The sequence below is a fragment of the Lolium rigidum genome, chromosome 1 (assembly GCF_022539505.1).
Source record: "Lolium rigidum isolate FL_2022 chromosome 1, APGP_CSIRO_Lrig_0.1, whole genome shotgun sequence".
NCBI lineage: Eukaryota > Viridiplantae > Streptophyta > Magnoliopsida > Poales > Poaceae > Lolium > Lolium rigidum.
Window position 1 is genome coordinate 136,833,400 of NC_061508.1, and position 13,867 is coordinate 136,847,266.

Below are 13,867 nucleotides of genomic sequence, written 5' to 3' on the forward strand. Positions count from 1 at the left end.
TGAAACAGAAGATGAAGGATGAGCATGATGCCAGACGCGAGGCTGCTGCCGCTGCCGATAAAAAGGAAGGCGCCCTCCGCGAGTCTATCACGAACTTGCTTAGTAAGTTCCTTCGCACTTAGGTGCAAGATATTTCTGCGATACTGTCCTCCAGATTGCTTATTCGCCATTTTTCAGGTGCTGCCGACGTGCCTATTAATCGAGCATGCAAGCTTCAAGAGGACTCGATGTCTGACGTGCTCTCCCTTGCCACTGATGCCAATATCCAAGTTCTTGGTCTACTGCCAAAAACCAAGGGAGCTCTGTCGAGGTTGTTCTCAATGATATCCCCGAAGATAAAGCAAGACAAGACTCTTGGCGAGATGGCAGACGCTTTCTTCATCGACCCTTTTGAGCCTATAGAGGTACTTAAGTGGCGCTCCCGTTTGTTTGGAGCAGTCCTTACTTTTCAACTGCTGATGGGTCATGGGCTAGGATCCAAACTAGAAAAGTTATCCAAGGCATTGCCTGTGGATGACAAGAATTGCCTAGTCAACCTTGATCCCTTCAAGCAATCGGGAGTGAAATGAGCCAATCAGCTTCTCAAGCTAGTTGATGAAGCGAAGACCAAAGTCGCGCCTGAAGCTGCTCCTGGCTCATCATCAGCTCTCCCCTGATTAGACTCTTGCTCTATTGTTGTAATTAAATCTTGATATGATCTAGACATGTTTTATACTGGCTCTGTTGCCAGTGTCAACACTCTTTTGGATGTAATATATGTGCAGCGCTCCCGATGGGAGTTTCTACCCATGCTTTTCTAAACTCAGAGTTGTGCTGCAGATTCTTCCAACTTCTTCTCGTGCCGATTCTTCTTTGAATTCTTTGACTAACGATGAATCCGATCTTGTTCGCCGTTTGCGTGATCAAATAACCCGGCTAAACAAAGACATAGTCACTCTTCATGCGATGGCGGCATTGGTAAAGAGAAAAAGCGAGATTGCTACCGCAATTGAACAACATGCTCTTGACCGTCTCCATATTCCTACTGAAAGCTTGAACTATAAGTGTTCGTCCATCTTTCGATTTTTATCGAAGCTTGAATACTACTTGACTGATTTTTTCTTTTCAAGAGTCGTGGCTTCTGATGAATCAGAAGAAAACAAAAGGATCCACGAAAAGATCGAGGCGATGACCAATGTTGATCACCCGAAGCATGAATTGTGGTCCCATCGACCGAAGGTTGTTGTCGTGGCCAAGTTTGAGCATCGAGCAGAGAAGGTGCATTATTATTTTGACAAGTATAATGCTCATCTCTCAATGGTATGGAGAACTTTGTTTCCATTAGACCAAGCACCCGAGACTTTATCTGCTTTGTTTACTTGATTCAAGACTCCAGAAAGGATTCGACTGTTGGTGTGGAAGGAACTCCTGGCCGGTGCCGAACTTGCTCTTGCTTCAGTTTTAGCATGTCACCCAACCTTAGATTTGGAGGCCATAGAAAATACCAGTAGGAGATTAGACCAATATTATGACATTGCTAGGAATCCCGCATATGTTATCATCTCTCGGATGGAAACATGCATCGAGACGGATCTGAAGGCCCGAGAAGACCAAGGAACCTGCCATAAAGTTGTGTACACATATATATGTAATGACCTTGTACTTACAAGGGGTAATCCCGTATGTAACTTAATGTGTGTTTTATACATCATGTACTTTTGGTGGCTAATTCAATTAATAATTTTTTGTCGAGGGCGGCTGAGTGATCAAGTCAGCCTGCTCACCCGACGACTCCGTTGTAATTGCAAGTTTATTGCGGAGTTGATGTGTAAGTTCTGTAAGAGCGACACCCGTCGATTAAACGAGGGATTTAGGCGCTTCGCTTCGTTACACGGTGCGCCGGTTTGAGCCTTGTTTGTAATAATGTGTCCATCAACTGCAGCACTCGCGTAATTTCTCGAGGCTTGGATGGGTTGTTGCGTATCAGTAACTACAGCTCCGGGTGGGAGTATTAGTTAACGATATTGTAAGGACGTATGTTTGGCCAGAGCTCCCAATGGGAGTAAGAGCCAATGACGGAGGCCTCGAATGGTTGTTCGGGTAATAATGCCTGGAACAATAAGGGTGGAAACTCATTCAGAAATTTTATTCATAATATAAGACAAGCTGAGGAGCTGCCAAATAACAAGTAAAGTATAGCTGTATCCTATGCGTAGAATCGTCGCAAATGTGCAACATTCCAGGGATTTTCAACGTCTTCACCCGAAGCTGGATTCTTGAGACGATAAGCTCCCCCTGGTATCACTTTAGTGATGATGAATGGCCCTTCCCATGGAGATTCGAGCTTCAGGGGCCTTTCTTGTTTTAGTCGTAGTACCATATCTCCAACACTGAAGCTTCGTTTGCGTACTCGTCGGCTGCGGTAATTTCTTAACGCCTGCTGATACACCGTTGTTCTTGCCAAGGCGATGTCCCGAGCTTCGTCAAGGAGGTCTATGGCATCTTGCAGCGCATTGTTGGAAGTTGCTTCCGTGTATGAAGTCACCCGAGGGGCTTCAAATCGAACGTCGGCTGGAAAAACTGCTTCGGCTCCATATACCAAAAATAACGGAGTATACTGAGTCGATATGTTGGGTGTAGTACGCAAACTCCAGAGTACATATGGCAATTATTCGACCCAAGCTCCAGCTGCACCCGTAAGGTGCTTTTTGAGGCCATCTCCTATTAGGCCATTGATCCTTTCGACTTGACCATTGGTTTGGGGATGTGCCACTGAGGCAAATTTTAGTCTGATACCACCGTCGTCGCAAAATTTCTGGAACTTTTTGGAGTGGAAGTTAGTTCCATTGTCTGTGACAATGCTGTGAGGCATGCCAAAAGGACAAGTTATTCCCTTGAAAAACTGGACGGCGGTTTCGGCTTTTTGATTTCTGACAGGTACAGCCTCAATCCATTTGGTAAACTTATCGACTGCGACCAGTAGATACGTGTGACCTCCAGGCGATGATCTTGGCAGCGGTCCAACTTGGTCGAGTCCCCATTGCACGAAGGGCCAAGCTAGGGGTACGGTCATTAGATCCGTTGCAGGAGCATGCGATTTTGGTGCAAAACTCTGACAAGGGTCGCACTTCCGTACCAGGTCTCGAGCATCCGAAGCTGCCATTGGCCAATAAAATCTTGCTCTGAAAGCTTTTGCCACGAGGGCCCTGCTGCTTGCATGGTGACCACAAGTTCCTTCATGTATCTTACATAATAGAGCCTTTCCATCGTCGATAGCGATGCACCTTTGAAAGATACCAGAGATACTACGCTTGTAGAGTTCTCCATTAACTACAGTGAAGGCTTTGGACCGTCTCACAATTCGCCTGGCTTCCACCGGATCCTCTGGTAATCGCTGCTCTATTATGTATGCTAAAAAAGGCTTGGTCCACAGGGGCTCGAGAAGGAGGACCTGCTCTGTGGATCGTGATGGAGATTCTCCGACATCTTGCTGCGGTCTTGCTTCTGAATCGTCAGCCGATAATTTCTGAGGTGCCAATACTTTCTCCTTGATCGATCGTTGAGCAATAACTTCATAAAATACTCCATCTGGAATGGGGGAGCACATGGATCCAATGTTTGCCAGAGCATCTGCTTCCTCATTGCTGGCTCTGCCGATGTGTTTGAGTTTGCATCCTTCGAATTTGGCTTCCATATTCTGGTATAATTGACGGTAGGAAATCATATTATCGCTGACTGCGTCGCATAAATTCATCGACTGCTGCACCACCAGGTTTGAATCTCCGTAGATTTCCAGGCGGGTTGCTCCACATGCCTTTTGCCAGCCTCATTTCGTGCAACAGTGCTTCATGTTCGGCTTCATTATTTGTCGGCAGGGAGAAGTTCATGCGTAGGATATACTTCATCTTGTCTCCTTGTGGTGATATCAATATTACTCTTGCGCCTGCACCTATACTCCGCTTCAATCCGTCAAAGTACATTGTCCATGAGCCAGACATGTTGGGTGCTGCTGGAGTTTGCGACTGAATCCAATCTGCAACGAAATCTGGGAGAACTTGAGACTTGATTGTCGTCCGATTGATGTAAGTTATGTCGTGTGGTGCTATCTCGATAGCCCATTGAGATACTCGACCCGTAGCTTCTGGGTTGGTAAGTATATTCTTCAATGGTGCTTCACTTACCACAATAATCGGGTGCTCCATGAAATAATGGCGCAGCTTACGAGCTGTTCTCCATACCGCATATGCTAACTTCTGGTGATGAGGATATCTCTGTTTCGCTGGCGTGAGTACTTCACTGAGGTAGTAAACGGGTCGTTGCACGCCATGAACTCTTCCTGCCTCTTCTCGTTCAACAACTAGGACGATGCTGAAGACTTGCACCGTTGCTGCTCTGTACATGAGCAATGTTTCTTTGTCACGTGGAGTTATGAGTACTGGGGATGTCGATAAGATCTTCTTTAAGTTATCAAAAGATTCATGCGCCTCGTTTGTCCACTCGAAATTTTCTAACTTCTTCATCAAGTTATAGAAGGGCAAAGCTTTTTGTCCTAGCTTGGCGATGAATCTGCTGAGTGCTGCCAGCCATCCTGCCAACTGCTACACTTGGTGCAAATTTTTTGGCGGCTCCATGTCGATAATAGCTTTGATCTTCAAAGGGTTGGCCTCTATCCCTCTGGCTGAGATGAAGTACCCGAGTACTTGTCCTCCTGGCACCCCGAAAAAACATTTCTTCGGGTTTAGCTTCATTTTGTACCTGTCGAGATTCTCGAAGATTTCTCGCAAATCGTCGATAAGAGTGGCGGCGTGCTTGGTCTTAACCACGATATCATCGATGTAGACTTCGATATTCCTTCCGATCTGCTCTCCAAGACAGGCTTGCATATAGCGGTGATAAGTTGCTCCTGCGTTTTTCAACCCGAAAGTGATAACATTGTAACAGGAAACGTCGTGCGGGGTGATGAACGCAGTTAACTCTTGGACCTCTTTCTTGATCTTGATCTGGTTATACCCAGAGTACGTATCGAGAAAAGAGAGACGATCACATCCTGCTGTAGAATCGACTATTTGGTCAATACGGGGCAGCGGGAAGTGGTCCTTAGGGAAATGCTTATTGAGACTTGTGTAGTCGATACACATGCGAAGAGCTATTGTATCTTTCTTTGGCACCATGACTGGGTTGGCTACCCACTCGGCTTCTTTAAGCTCCCGAATGAATCCAGCCTTGCGGAGCTGACTAATTTCTTCCCCGATTGCTTTTCTCTTCGGCTCTGAAAACCGGCGCATCGTCTGCTGTACAGGTTTAGCTTTTGGGTCAACATTGAGGGCGTGCTCAGCGAGTTCCCTAGGAATACCTGGCATGTCAGATGGTTCCCATGTAAATATTTCCCGGCGCTCACGGAGGAACTCGATGAGCGTGCTTTCCTATGCGACAGCGAGATCTGCCGAAGTGTTGACTGTCTTCTTTGGGTCAGAGGGATGCACTTGTTGTTTCTTTGCTTCCTTTGTGACGTCAAATTCGTCGGATCTTGCGCTCTGATTATCGGCTGGTGGCTTTGTGTGGTATGTAATGGCGTTGAGTGCGTTGAGCTCTTCCTTAACCCCAAACTTCGAGGCGATCTTCTGGAAATCCCTGTCACATATGTCTGAGCGGGAAAAGCTTCCGTGGATGGTTATTGCTGTCCCATTATTGCCTGGCATCTTCAACTTCAGGTACGCGTAATGAGGTACCGCCATGAATTTAGAAAACGCTGGTATGCCGAGGATGGCGTGGTATTGAGATTCCCAATCAACCACTTCAAATTCGATTTTCTCCTTTCTGAAATTGCTAGGTGTACCGAAAACTACGTTCAGTGATATTTTACCGAGGGAGTAAGCGGGTCGGGTCGGTATTATGCCGTGGAATCCTGTGTCGGACTCTCTTAGCATGTCAACCGTTAGGCCCATTGCTTTCATTGTGCTGGCGAATAACAGATTCAGACCGCTTCCTCCATTCATGAATACCTTGCTCATGTTGTACCCTCCGATCTGTGCTTCGAGGACAAGGGCAGCGTGACCAGGCCTTCGAACGGCCTTCGGGTGATCCGCTTTGCTAAAATATATGCTTTGGTCTGACCAGTCGATGTAAGCGGGTGCGTCGACCATTGCAACTTCTGCGTACTTCTCTCTTCGAAAAACTGGTTTTATGGATCATGCTAACCTGTCTGCGAGACTCTGAGAATACTTTGGTTGGTACGTACTTGTCTCCTCCTTCTGGTACGTATGGTTCTGGTGGATAATCGTAGGGTGCCGCTCTTCTTTCCATCGAGTGAGCTCTTGATGCGACTTCTGCCCTAAGATCATCGCAGAACTGCCGAATTTCGAGGAACAGCCGACAATTTCTGAGCCGATGACTGGATTTTACGAGGTTATCCTTTGGGTCGATGTAAGAATGTAGATAACACGGTCCTTCAAGTTGCTCCGTGGCCGATAGGTAAGGTGTGCGAAGACGATTCTTGCTCGGTTGCGTGCTGTGATATCCTCGTTCATACTGTCGGGAGCGAGTCGCAATTTTCTCCTCTTCTTCACGGCGTGAATCCCTTCGTCGTTTCCTTTGCTCCTCTATGGCGCCGAAGCTGCTTCGGCTGCCCTCCCCCGTACTCCTAGGCAGGACTGCCAAGGCTGCTGCTGGCGTGGTATCATCTAGAACCGAAGTTCTTAGACTTGTCGCGTTTGAAATAGGGAGGCGAAGGAACCTTCTGGAATCGATGATGAAGTGAACACCATCGAAAGTAGTATCCATGTTGCCGCGCGACTCTGTGGAGATCGGATACGATGCCTCGGCGTGCGACACGAACTCGAAGGATCCGCAGCGGACTGAATATCTTGGATCTGCTGGCGTTGGTGACTCCAGCACGAACGCTGCAGACCTAATTGGAACTGCCGATGACCTGCCTTGTGCCGACAGGCTTCCCACAGACGGTGCCAATTGTCGAGGGTACTCCTCGGCAATGCCCTCCGTTTTGGGCTTAGGGTAGACGGAATCCTATAGGCTGACATGAGACATCGGTTATCAAACAAGCGGGGAAAGCGATTTACCCAGGTTCGGGGCTCTCGATGAGGTAAAACTCTTACGTCCTACCTGTCTGATCTTGATTATGAAAATATTGGGTTACAAGTGTGTCCCTCGGCAGCCCCTCTCCTGGCCCTTATATAGGGAGCCAGGTCTCGAGAGATCTGTCCGGGTACGACTAGGTTACAAAGGATCCTAGTTCTAGACTTTCCTTGTATTCTTCGTCTCTTCGTCTTGTTCTTCAAGGAATCTTCTTCGGCACCGACGTAGTGGTCCATCTTTCCATCGGGTATCTTCATGGGCCTCCAGTTGAGCCGTACATGATAGGGCAATAACAGTTACCCGAAGGGTAATGCCCACGTCATCTCTGAAAGTTATAAATACACAAAATAGGGTTTCCTATCCTGCAGAGTTATGACCAAAATAAGGAGTCTCATTGGTAAATCCTCAAAAATCAACATAAACATAGATATAACATCATATATGTTGCAAATATGTGGAAATATGTGTCAATAAACTACAAAGTTCATGCATGCATTTTACATGGGCGGTAGTATACTATCACCGGTGATATAGGAAACACGCGCGCCGACGGTATTTAGCATCGGTGCATGCCTAGATTGGCGCGCTGGTGGTAACCCCATGACTATAAGCCTTTTTCTAGTAGTGATGGAAGTGAGTGATTGGTGTAGCAACTTGAGGCACGAGCTTGAAGAAATTATCCTTGATCCGTTGACAATACCGCTTCCCGGTTTGGTCATTGGCATGCACCACGTCGATGTAAACTAGCGACCATGCCCACACCAAGAAAGTGTATTTTGTTGAGGTGTAGTTCATGGATCTCTTCTTCCTCCTCTTCGTCACGGCATCAAATACCTGCTCCTCGATCTCTTCCAAGGTGTCTTGACCCTCACTGTAACCCTCAAAATCACCATCACCATCACCATCACCATCCTCACCATCCAAATCGTAAGCATCACGGGGCGGCTCAGTAATGTTCACCTCGCACGCGTTTAGAAAATCCACAGACTAATTTGGAACCACGTGCGCTTCATACGTACCGGGCATTTTGACGAACATATCCTGCAGGGCGTCGATCTCGGCCGACGGCGGGGCGATGGGAGCAAGTCCGCTGTGGTGCACATGTTGCTTCTTCTTCACGCCATCCCTCGCCTTCTTCGCACTCCCTCCTTCTTCGCCAAACCCCTAACTTCGGCCGAGATCGAGGAACGGGCGTCGGGATGGAGACTACCGGGACAACACCAATGACAAGTAGGTACGTTTCCACGTGCTTCCTCTTCTTGAAGGCGGGAAAGGTAGAGGGCGGGGCCACGGGAGGAAGCGGCTGAGGCCATGCGACCTGGCCAGCTGCGGGCTGGAGCTCGGAGAGGTCCATGACGACGAATCCGGGAGGCGGCAGCGAAGAGCTAGTGGGGAGGTAGATCAACAGCGAAGATGACGCAGAAGCTGGAAAGGAGGTGGAGGAAATGTCTGTCACACCAAAACGAGAAGAGGAGTACATTTCGCACTCGGTTTGGCCGCCGAGACGGAGTATATAGAGCCTTATACATTTTTTTCCGATTCGCGTGTTTTTACAGCACTACGGGAGAGATGTTGTATGCCGACGGCCGCCAGCCGTCGGCACAGCCTAGAAGGCCGTCGGCATAGTTCTGGTCGGGGACTGCCCGATCACCGTCTGCACAGACTGGCCGTCGGCATAGATTGTTGTGCCGATGGTAATACCGTCGGCATAGTATTTTCAAATTTTCAAATTTATTTTCGAAAAAATATTCAAAAAAAATTTGATTTTTTTTTCACTTTTCTTCTTCTACTTTTTTACTTGCACTTATGGTCAAACTTCCCAGTTGGTTACCCATCCTCACACTACTCCCGCCCCGGCACGCTTAACTTCTTGGTTCTCTTCGGATGAGCTTCCCTGAAAGAAATGACACCTTGATGGTAATATTACCATATCTATCATATTAACCCTTTGACCGTGATGTCACACCTCTATATTTTTAAATTCTAAACAATTATTTAAGTAAACAACAATGAATATATATAAATAATAATAATATAGAATTTGAAATACAATTAAATGATTTTATTTTTTGTTTTTATTTAAGAAGGAATAATTAATATCAGTAAATGCGAATTTGGCAAATAATATGTCTAAATTGATCAGAAAAATGAGAGGAATACAAATATGACATCCATATCATCTTTTGAACCTACAAAGTTAACTTACCCAAAAATCATGAGCATTAGATCAAGTACCTCTAGTTTAAATTTGACAGACTTTATCGAAAATGAGGTTGGAAACGGCCTCGGCATGGCATAGTTTGCCGAAACAAGGTCATATTTGGCACGTGTGTGGGCCCTAGGATGGGAAGTAAGACCCCGGATGCGCATTTCAAATCCGATCCACGGTCGGCCATCTTTTCATTTTTAGCGTGCCCAAACGGTTTTTATTTGTGAAGCAGCTACATGGGGCGCATTTTAGTATGAAGTGAAACCTCCGTGCGATGATAGTAGATCACCTACGTACCACCTATCATATGACATGTGCACGCGTTAGCTTTTTGGGAACCCATGCGGCTTCCGGCGGTGTCCCGCCGTATACGTTGGAAACTGACCGGATTTGAACTAGGGGTCAATTATCCGTCGCTCCAGAAATTCCGGAAAAATTGTTTTTAGTTCAAACACGCATCATTGTATGTGCTAATTTTTGTCCGTTTAGTTTGTTCGCGAATGGGTGCACCCGCACGCCCGGTACGACGATACCGCATGTCTCGGGGGTCCTGTTTTGGCCAGATGGCAATTTGAACGAAGTCAAAAAAATCCCACAGAGTCGCGTGACGTTATTTTATATGTCATAGTAACTATTCCGTTTGTTAAAACTGGGATACGGCAATTATTTTGAAAAACCATTCACGAAAAGGGCTTTCACGTCCGGAGTTCTATGGATTTCAAGGGAAATGAGGTGGGAAACGGCCTCGGCATGACATAGTTTGCCGAAACGAGATCATATTTGGCACGTCTGTGGGCCCTAGGATGGGAAGTAACACCCCAGACGCGCATTTCTAATCCGATCCACGGTCGGCCATCTTTTCATTTTTAGCGTGCTCAAACGGTTTTTATTTGTGAAGCAGCTACATGGGGCGCATTTTAGTATGAAGTGAAACCTCCGTGCGATGATAGTAGATCACCTACGCACCACCTATCGCATGCCATGTGCACGCGTTAGCTTTTTAGGAACCCATGCGGCTTCCGGCGGTGTCCCGCCGTATCCGCTGGAAACTGACCGGATTTGAACTAGGGGTCAATTATCCGTCGCTCCGTAAATTCCGGAAAAATTGTTTTTAGTTCAAACACGCATCATTATATGTGCTAATTTTTGTCCGTTTAGTTTGTTCGCGAATGGGTGCACCCGCACGCCCGGTACGGCGATACCGCATGTCTCGGGGGTCCTGTTTTGGCCAGATGGCAATTTGAACGAAGTCAAAAAAATCCCACAGAGTCGCGTGACGTCATTTTATATGTCATAGTAACTATTCCGTTTATTAAAACTGGGATACGGCAATTATTTTGAAAAACCATTCACGAAAAGGGCTATCACGTCCGGAGTTCTATGGATTTCAAGGGAAATGAGGTGGGAAACGGCCTCGGCATGGCATAGTTTGCCGAAACGAGATCATATTTGGCACGTGTGTAGGCCCTAGGATGGGAAGTAACATCCCAGACGCGTATTTCTAATCCGATCCACGGTCGGCCATCTTTTCATTTTTAGCGTGCCCAAACGGTTTTTATTTGTGAAGCAGCTACATGGGGCGTATTTTACTATGACATGAAACCTCCGTGCAATGATAGTAGACCACCTGCACACCACCTATAACAAGACATGTGGACTCGTTAGCATTTTGGGAACCCATGCGGCCTCCGGCGGTGTCCCGTCGAATCCGCTGGAAACTGACCAGATTTGAACTAGGGGTGAACTATCCGTCGCTCCAGAAATTCCGGAAAAATTGTTTTAAGTTCTACGACGCATCATTATATGTGCTAATTTTTGTCCGTTTAGTTTGTTCGTAAATGGGTGCACCCGCACGCCCGGTACGGCGATACCGCATGTCCCGGGGGTCCTGTTTTGGCCAGATGACAATTTGAACAAAGTCCAAAAATCCCACGGAGCCGCGTGACGTCATTTTATATGTCATAGTAACTATTCCGTTTGTTAAAACTGGGATACGACAATTATTTTGAAAAATCCTTCACGAAAAGGGCTATCACGTCCGGAGTTCTATGGATTTTAGGGGAAATGAGGTGGGAAACGGCCTCGGCATGGCATAGTTTGTTGAAACGAGATCATATTTGGCACGTGTGTGGACCCTAGGATGGGAAGCAAGTCCCCGGACGCGGATTTCTAATCCGACCCACGAGCGACAATTTTTTCATTTTTGGCGTGTGTGAAAGCCATGAAACCTCGAACATTATAGCTCATTTCTGAAATTATTTGTTTAGGTATTTCAAATATTCCATTTTTTATATTTTTCTATGATAGATCTTGTTTTTCTGCAAAATTTGATATATTGTACTTATTTTTCTCAATTAGAATAATTTAGTTATGATTTTTTGAAGACTGTCGTGCAGAAATAGAAAAAAGCTATACCGACGGTATAGGTCTGTAGTAAAAAAAAAGAAAAAAAATGTTGTGCCGACTGCCAGACTGGTCCTGTGCCGACCGCCAGAACTGTGCCGACGGTAACCGTCGGCACAACCGGCTTGTGCCGACGGTCATCTTTGTCGCCGCGGTCCGGATGCTTCTGTGCCGACGGCCCCGATATTTGGCCGTCGGCACACACGACGGCCGTCGGCACATCTGTGCTCTCCCGTAGTGCAGGGTCTGCGATGATTATGGAAACTGAAATCGAGCGGGTATTTTGCCGGTGCCATGAGTTTACGGGATCTGCTAGAGAGATGCTCTTAAAACTTTGTAAAACTTTACTTCCCCTTATTCAATGAATTAAGGCAAATCTTCTTTTTTCCTTTCTTTCAAAAGAAGAACATCGTTCTAAGTAAAAGTGAGCGGGTTAATGTGAGTGGCTGCGTTTTTTTTTTTCTTTTGGACAGATCAGACGATTTTATTCATAAGAGGCAAAGTACAAATCGCAAGATGGTAAGTTGCATGCGTTGAGTGGATGGCGCTTAATTCTTAGTGACTAGGCTATGCTAACAATTCAAAACTAGGCTATGCTACTAGGTGAACATTCAGCTCTGAATTATAGCTTCTGGAGCATGAGGACAGCTTCGTTTTTTAGGTTCTCCCGTGGAATATTTGCACGTCATGGCTTACCGAAACAGTTCTAGGTCTCGCCAACTTTAACTAATAGTATCTGGGCTCGTGGGTCATGGCACCGGTCGTGCACATGCGAGAGTGTAGGCACACGTTCTGAAATTCCGACGGATGAATTGGCGACGTCTTGCATTTTATCTTCTCCAGGTAGGACGGACGTACGTACGTCCATGGCGGCCTGTCTACTTCCTTCCACCCCTTGTCTTGGACGTTTTGCCGGCCTCATCTACCCCGGAGCGGAAGGAAGGCGATGACGACGACGATCCCCGCGCATAGGCGTCCGGTCTGAGGAAAAGCTCCTCGAACTGCATCTGCAGATCCTCCAAGCTCTCGCCCTCGCCCTTCTCCTGCATCGCAGAAACAATCAGCACGAACTCGCATCGTCGGTTCACCAAACAGCGATAAAACCGTGCTAGGTGAAAACGACCAGCTAGCTCTCACTTACGTGTGGGGTCTTGTTCATCGCCTCCAAAATGTCTCCCAGTATGTCTCCTGCACCCTGCAAGCAGATTTAATTTCCATGGCTGTCAGCGAAGAGGTAGGCCATCAACAACGTCGTCGTGCGTCGAGCTAGTGACGCCTATACATGGAAATTTTGCTGGAGGAAATACAGACAGGGACGTACGTCATCGTCGCCGTCGCTGTCGTAGGCTCCGACGTCGTAGAGGATCCGCTTGTTGGGGTCCGAGAGAACTGCGTGTCAGTTCAAATCACGTCACTGTCTATGCGTAGGTAAAATGTACAGACAACACACGTTTGCAGAGCATTATTCTACCGTGTGTATTCCATTTTTTTAGGGTGTATTCCATTGTCCCAATTAAACGCAAGGCTCAACTCTGTCAAATAGAGAAACAGAGGAACACGAAGAGTGTACCTGCGTAGGCTCCCTGGATCTTCTGGAACCTTGCCTTGGCGGCCTCCACGGCCCCGGAGCCGGAGCTACCCGCGGCGGCGCACTTGTCCGGGTGCCATTTCTGCCCACGAAAAGCAGTGAGCGCGCGCGCCGGAAGCCAAGAAACAGTGTAGAGGAACCTAGAAATGCAGAGCAGAGCAGAAAAGCACGGACCATGGCGAGCTTCCGGTAGGCGCTGCGCAGCTCGGCGTCGGAGCAGTCGCTGGAGACGCCGAGCGCGGCGTACAGGCTACCGGCGCCGTTCTTCCCTCCGCAGCCGGCCATCGCAACCAGCAGCCAACGAGTGAGCTGAGCTCTGCTCGCTTCTGTTGGGTTGGGTGTGGGTCTCGTGCTGTGGTCTGCCGCGGTGCATCGCCGCCTACTTATAGGCCGCCGACCGACGGCGGGGGGAATGCATTTGACAGTTCGCCTCACTTGCACCAGTAGCCGGGGAGGCCAACATGACCGGCCACGGCAAGTTGCTGCTGTGCAGCTGCAGTGACCCTCCGCGATATTTCGGGCCGGTGTGTGGCGTCGCGCGCATCGGCGTCGGCATCGGCATCGCTGCGTCAGCATGTGGCCACAGAGCTGTGCTG

At 47.7% G+C, this 13,867-nt stretch overlaps 1 protein-coding gene across 1 annotated transcript; it reads right to left on the reverse strand.

Moving 5' to 3' along the window:
• Positions 1 to 12,186: 12,186 nt before the first annotated feature.
• LOC124682428 (chaperone protein DnaJ-like) lies at positions 12,187 to 13,607 on the reverse strand. Its single transcript, XM_047217114.1, has 5 exons — positions 13,446 to 13,607; positions 13,254 to 13,353; positions 13,005 to 13,072; positions 12,825 to 12,878; positions 12,187 to 12,726 (listed from the first exon to the last, which is right to left on the reverse strand). The coding sequence occupies exons 1-5, from the start codon at positions 13,554 to 13,556 to the stop codon at positions 12,562 to 12,564; spliced, it is 498 nt and encodes a 165-aa protein (XP_047073070.1). The 5' UTR covers positions 13,557 to 13,607; the 3' UTR covers positions 12,187 to 12,561.
• Between the last annotated feature and the right edge of the window lie 260 nt (positions 13,608 to 13,867).